Below are 6,678 nucleotides of genomic sequence, written 5' to 3' on the forward strand. Positions count from 1 at the left end.
GGATTACATATCAGTTGGCTTAATTCTGCTTGATAAGCACTATAGACCATATAACTGCTGGCATAGTTTCTCATTATTAGAACTAAGTGTCAAAGCTCGTTTTCATTTTGGAAAGCACATTTTAAAAATGTTGTTGCTTTTAACGTGGCCTACCTGCCACAGGTGGATTATAGTTACCCACGTTACCTGCAAGGTCTGCACGGTCATATCGTTTTGAAGGTCTGAGCGGGAAGAGCTAGAAGAAAAAACCCAAGGCTCTTTCACCTTCAGCAGTATGGTTCGGTTCCCACAATCAATCTCATAAAAGTACCTGGTGACAGTTAGATAAAGCGTGCAGTACAGGCCACGTGACGCCTGTTGTATACTCTCTTGTTTATAAGTAACTTATTGATTTAGAACTTGTTTTAATCTCCAAACCGTAGAGTGAAGCACGCTGTGGTCACATTTTCCCCTGTGAAGTGGCTCATCTGAAATCAGATTTTTCTACCTGGACAACCGTATACATGACTGAAATACATAGGAAGATTAAATTCAGGTTAGCCTGTACTACTCAAAGGCAAGAAGGAATCACTTCGCTCTCGTTCAGAAATAGCTTTTTTACCCTGAAAAGTGTGACAGGTGTTTAACAGCAAAAACTGTATTAGAAAAAAAACACTTGAAGTTGACGACAAAGCTGAAGCAGCCCAGGCTATGCCATGCATCCCAAACCAACTGTGATTCAGCATAAGTTTGGTCACTGCCAACATAAACCACCCTGAGCTGCCTACCTAGGAAATCAGAAAAAGGAGAAAAAATTGGTGAAGCTAATAGATAACACATAATTTGGTGCTTCTTTTTAAGACTTTAAACATTTAGTTACTAGCAATGGGTGTCAAGTGTAAATAACGTTACACACACAGAGCTCTGTTACAGCAACTTCCTTGTTTTTGTATTGAACCCAGCCCCATCACCCCAGCTCATTAGCGAGCTCCTGCCCCACGCTGCTGGCTCTGCAACAGCCGCAGAGCAAAAACCACACTTCTTCACCTTTTTGTTTCACAGTTTGGGGCTTTTTGTTTGTTTGTTTATTTAATTATTTTCAAGAATGAATTCCTATCCAGTGAAGGTGGTAGGAAAAACGTAAATGCAGTATCTACATGCTTTGTCAGTGCTGAATTGCATAAACGATAGTGGAAAGAGGCAGCAGAAGCGATGAAAACGTCCCCCATAAGCCGACCAACACTTCTCAGACCAAACTTGCAAATACAGCACGAAAGCTTAATCTATCATTCTTTAAATGGCAATAACTCCTCATTTTATACCTAGATTCATCACCCAAAATGATTTTAATCCTGCTTTTCAGACAGAATTTTGCAACCAGTTTGTCAGACTGATCAAAAAAAAATTATCACAAAGACACCAAGTAAGCAAACTGAACCTGGGCAGGGCATTTCAAGGGATGGAAGAAAGCAAGTCTTAACATAGCCAAGTACAGAAATATTAGGGATATGCTTTTGTCATCTAAGGGGGTATCTTCTGCACCTCGCCTCGTACTACCACCACCAGGGACAAAATCATTTCTGCTAAAATAGACTTAGTGCTCAATTTATGCACGTATATCAGATTTCAGTATTATCAAGTTTATATCACAGAATTATTCCTTCCCGTTAAATGTGATCCTCAGTTTCAAAATCCCAAGGATACACTAGTGGAAACATAACATTAAAAAAAAAAGACTAACAGCAGCTGATGAGAAGACAGACATGAAAAGTCTAGTTCTGCCACTCTCAATACTCTTGGTTACTTCATCGTACAAGCTGAGCAGGATATGTAAAGGCAGACCGGTTAATTTTTCGTCAAGTTTTACACTTTTATTTTCATTTGTAAACACACAGATTTTATGTCCACCTTTGTAGGCACCTACATAAGATTCCCTCGCTTGACAGTAACTAATACCTTGCAGGGCAAAAATAAGCAAAATTAGGAGGCTGCTTACATTAGATGTTCTTGCTAACCATACGGAACAGACATTTCTGTTGTTTCTCCTCCTTCGCTGAACAATACTTGAAAAAAAAAATGTTCTAAAACCAGAAGCAGCATCTGTAAAACCAAGACAGAACTTGGGGTGGGCAAAGTTCATTCTCCTTTATCGAGCTAATACGGGTCCTACATGTGAGGAGATGCATTTCCACGGAAACGCTCGCAAGAGTTTTCCGTCATCCCTTTTAATCAACTTCTCGGATACGCTCGGGAGGGAACATCAGATCGGACCCGGTTTCTGCTGCATCACAGGGAACAAAAGCCCGGAGCAGACACACGTCCTCCCTGGACCGGCCACCCCACGGCCCTGCCTCCATTTTGGAAGGCAGACAAAGGGAGCAAGTGGGAATAAAACACCTTTCTGGAGAGGTGGAAAGCAAAACCGAAGGCCGAGGAGAAGGCGCAGATAAACCCAGGAAGTGCTGCGAACCGAGGCCAAGCGCCGGAACAAAGGGAACAATGACAGATCCTAGTTTCTTGAATTTGCTGCTTTTTTTTATTATTATTAAAAAAAAAAAAAAAAAAAAAGGTTAGGTAGCTTGCAGATAGGCCAGGACACAAATACGCACTCTGCCCTTCCCAGATCCCTCCCGAGAGGGAGGATTTAAGGCTGCCGCCTTAAATGTTTCCGCAAACTTCACGCCTGCCCGCGGATGCTGAGCGGCTCCCAGTGCCTCGCCGAGGCGGCGAAACCGGCCCAAATGGGGATTTTTGGGGGGGAAACCCCCCACAGCGGCCTTCCCCGCTGCCCCGCCGAGACGCAACGACCCCCGCAGCGAGGCCCGGGCGGGAGGGGGGGTAAAACCGCAGCGGCGGCGAGGCCCCCGGGGGCGGCGGTACCTGTAGGCCAGCGACATGCACTCGAAGAGCTTCGTGAGGGAGGCGTCGATGCTGAGGCGGCCGCCGGCGCCGCCGCCGCCGCGGGCCGCCCCGAACTGGTAGGTCTGGCAGGTCTGCTCGTTGACCGTGTCGAAGTCGTAGCCCTTCTTGGGCGGGTGCTCGCTGTGCGGCGACGAGACCATGAAGTGGCCCGAGTGGATGATCTGGGGGCCCGGCGGCTGCCCCCGCCGCGGCCCGCACCGCCGCCCGCCGCCCGGCGAGGCGCCGCCGTCGTCCGTGTCCGACGAGTCCTCGTCGGGCTCCGCGCGCGGCGACAGCGGCCCCGCCGCGCCCAGCAGCCGCGCCGGCCGCATGAACACGTCGGCGGCCATGGCCCCGCCGCCGGCCGAGCCCGCCGCCCGCTCCGCTCTGCGCCGCCGCCCCGCCCCGAGGAGCCGGAGCGCCCCCGCCGGGGCGGCGCTGCCGCCGGCACCGCCCTCCGCCCCCGCCCCGCCGCCGCGCCGCCCCCGCCTCCCCTCAGCGAGCGGCCCCGCGGCCGCCTCACCCCCCCCCCAGGCCACCTTCCCCCCCCCCACACACACACCCCCAGCCCCGGGTCCCCGCCCTGCTACCGGGACCCCCAACCCCAAAACTCCCTCCCTCCGCCCCCGCTTGGGCGCTCCAGACCCCGCTGCCGCCCTGGGGAGGCCCAAGGCCCCTGCGAGGCCCCTCGCGTTGGGGGGCTCCCACAGGGCAGCGCCGGGCCTTGCCTCGGCCCCCCAGGCCGCCCCGGCCCCCCAGCGCAGCTCCAGCCGCCCCAGTTCCTCCCGTGCCCCCTCCTCAGCTCTGCTGCCGCCATCCACTTCCTGCGCCGCGCCGCGACACAAGCGGAGACAGCGTTTGGTTTTCTTCCTTCCCCGCTAACGGTGACACTGGAGCGGGCGTCCGAGCTGGACTCTTCCGCTGCCCGCGCTGGAGGAGGCACCGCGCGGGCCCGGCCCTCGGGGAAGCAGGGAGGACACGGGGCTGCAAGTGGATTTTGCAGCGAAGGCGTCGAAGGGAAGCGCGATTTGGGGGGTTGTTTCTGTTTGAGAGCCAAGGGAGGCCCGGCCGCAGCAGGGGGGCACGGACAGATGCCGTGGCAGCGCTGGGTGCACCTGTACACCCAGTGTGGGCAGCTCCATTACGAAGCGAGAGCCCAGCTCAGCGGAGAGGGCAGGATCATCCCTGCCGCCCCACGCCGAGAACCCAGAAGTTTCTTGGCCGTAATTATCACCCACCGGGTTTTGCGCTTCCCCTTGTACCTCTGCCCGTGACAAAACGTCCCTCCGGGGCTGCCTGCAGCCTTGCCGGAGTCACCGAGTCACCACTGCTATTGCACGCCACCGCTTTCCTCCTGTCCCCACTGCCCCAAAATCCCAAGAACTGTCCCCATTCCTGCTAGCTGCCACAGAACGACCCAGTGGGCACTTCCACTCGGGGGGACAGGGCCACGGGGCTGAGACGGGGCTTGGAAAGCACCAAACAAAAATGCATAACCGCCTCTGACCTTAAGGCTAAGGACAGCTGGGGATGCTGTAGTCGTTAAGGACAGAGCCATCGCCAGGAATTAACAACAACACGTCTTTGGTAACACACTTTCTCCGGGAAGCGCCCCTTAGTTTATGGGAATCTTGTGAACATAAGAAGTTGAGAAAAGAGAACAGCCCAGAACTGCCTAGAGAAAGTCAACAAGATGCAACTTAATACATGTTTTTAGGATTCTGCTACCAGTCCATCTGTCCTGTTTTAATTCAGCCTGAATTAAAACCAAAAAGGCAGGAAAGCCACGGAGGAAGGCACCAGACCCAAAGTGTGCTTTCTTTTTATTGGCATGAACTACTTTTCCACAGTGAGTTCTCTCTTCCCACCCAATATGCAATTACATACATGAAACACTAGATGTATTTCACAGATTTCAAACCATCTTGAATACAGTAAATTGCTTCTTATTTTCCAGGAACAACCTGCAAGGAGCCTGGATACCTATCAAAGTAGCTGGAGATCTGCAGGACACAGGTTAGAAAGAGGGCTGAAAGGATTAGCTTAGAATCATAGAAAAGCTTGGGACATAAAGCTCTTACTTGTGGCCTGGTAGTTCAAGCATAACCCACATACCTGCTTGGTCGTGTGTGTAAAATAAGCACAATGGTTCCTGTAGATGTTAAGATTGAATTTCATCCTTCTCAAAAGCATAAGGGAAGCAACGGATCCTACAGATCAAGATCAAAGCACACTAATAAGGCCAATGGATGTATCGGTCTGCGGAGACAAAAAGTTCACTGCACAAAACCCCATAAATACACACATGCACACACAAAGTCAGGAAAAACATACTTCTGGTTCGCTCCATGTAGCAAACCTCCATTGCCAGGAGGAAGGTAATGCTATTCTAGGTAGCATACTCCAAGGCATTTACACTAAATTGTTTATATTCTCTCAGCTCTAGGACCTTATACTTAAAAGAAAAAACAAGCTATTCTACCTAGTCGCCTTCAGGGGAGGGAAAAAATTAAGTCACCATGTGGTACTTTCTTTTGTAAAATCAGAAATAAGATCAAGGAATAGAGATTGCAAGTCTTGGGCACAGAAAGAAGGATTCTCACAATATCACAATTATGTCCTTGCAATGATCTAATATTCTCCATTAGAGAGCGTGAAATCGAGACAGATCACTGCATTTAGGAGAAGGGCGGCAAGTCAAATACCTCCCCACACATTAAAGGAGCAGTAAAGCATCGTCACATCACGTGAAGACTCTGTTATTAATCTTTAAAATGAAGGCTAACATTCAGTTCTTAGTCAACATCACACATGACTAAAACTTTGGAGGACAGGCCACAGCCATAATTTAGTTTCAAAGAAGTCAATTGTTGCTAGCTCACATTAATGTCGATAAAAAGAATAGCGCTGTCTCCCCACACGGCATCCTCACTGGGAGTACCGAGGGCAAAAACTGAAAATAATTCAAAGCAACATTCATAGTTTTACAATGTCTATCCTAAGTTTGATGTGTAGTTTGCTGTTAAAAGCACCTGAACTCAAAAATCACAGCTACAGATCAATAACCGTGCTGTGTACAGTACTTTCACGACGACAGCCTATACATTTACCTTATTAACTTATCTGGAAGCCCAGTTGCTGTCACACTTGCTTCTTCCTATTTGCAAAGAGGGACAGCATTAAAACAAAGCAGCTAGACAGCAATGTAATCTTCTAAGACAATTTAGTAGCATTGCAAAACATCATTTAAAACAGGGCTAGCAGTATTAAGCTATGAGAAACATTTGATGCAATTTAGGGTTTTAAGGGATAGATTAAGGGTTTTCTCCTCTAATTTTCTCCTCTAATCAGCTTAAGCGCAAATAAAACAGATGCAAAGAACGCAAACTTCTTGCCTTGCCTTTTTAAGTTCAGTATTTAGGTGACTGGTGCCCACCAACAATTCAAGGCTCCTGGTTGTCCTTTCCTTCTCCATAGCGGGGAATTCCAGGAGGCATGGGGAAACTCTAAGGGGAAAGAGCAGCCAGACACATCAGTATAGCATCTTTTGGGTACGCTTTTTCTTAATGTTTCTGCAGTGCAAAGTGAAGCTCTGTAGCCCACCATATTCTGCTGATGTTCCTTCACCAGAACAGGTTTTCAGCACAGGAGACAAGTTTACTGGATCAGAATTCAACTGTAATAGGCATGGAAGAGAGAAAAAACAGGTTCAAGGTTTTTAAAAATACACTGCTAAGTACTGTGGAGTACACTGCAGTAAGAGATTATCCTCCTAAATCTGTAGGTACTTTGGTGAGG

At 49.3% G+C, this 6,678-nt stretch overlaps 1 protein-coding gene across 3 annotated transcripts in view; it reads right to left on the reverse strand.

The window, feature by feature from the left end:
* The window catches only part of MLXIP (MLX interacting protein), a 53,575-nt gene extending 50,256 nt beyond the window's left edge, over positions 1-3,319 (reverse strand). For all 3 annotated transcript variants that reach the window (XR_010392026.1, XM_026114492.2, XM_064521961.1), the window contains exon 1: positions 2,860-3,319. Coding sequence is in view for 2 of the 3 variants with exons in the window: in XM_026114492.2 (XP_025970277.2) it covers positions 2,860-3,230 (371 nt within the window). In the remaining variant the exon portion in view is untranslated. The remainder of the gene's footprint in view (positions 1-2,859) is intronic.
* Positions 3,320-6,678: the final 3,359 nt, after the last annotated feature.

Source organism: Dromaius novaehollandiae, chromosome 17 (genome assembly GCF_036370855.1).
Source record: "Dromaius novaehollandiae isolate bDroNov1 chromosome 17, bDroNov1.hap1, whole genome shotgun sequence".
NCBI lineage: Eukaryota > Metazoa > Chordata > Aves > Casuariiformes > Dromaiidae > Dromaius > Dromaius novaehollandiae.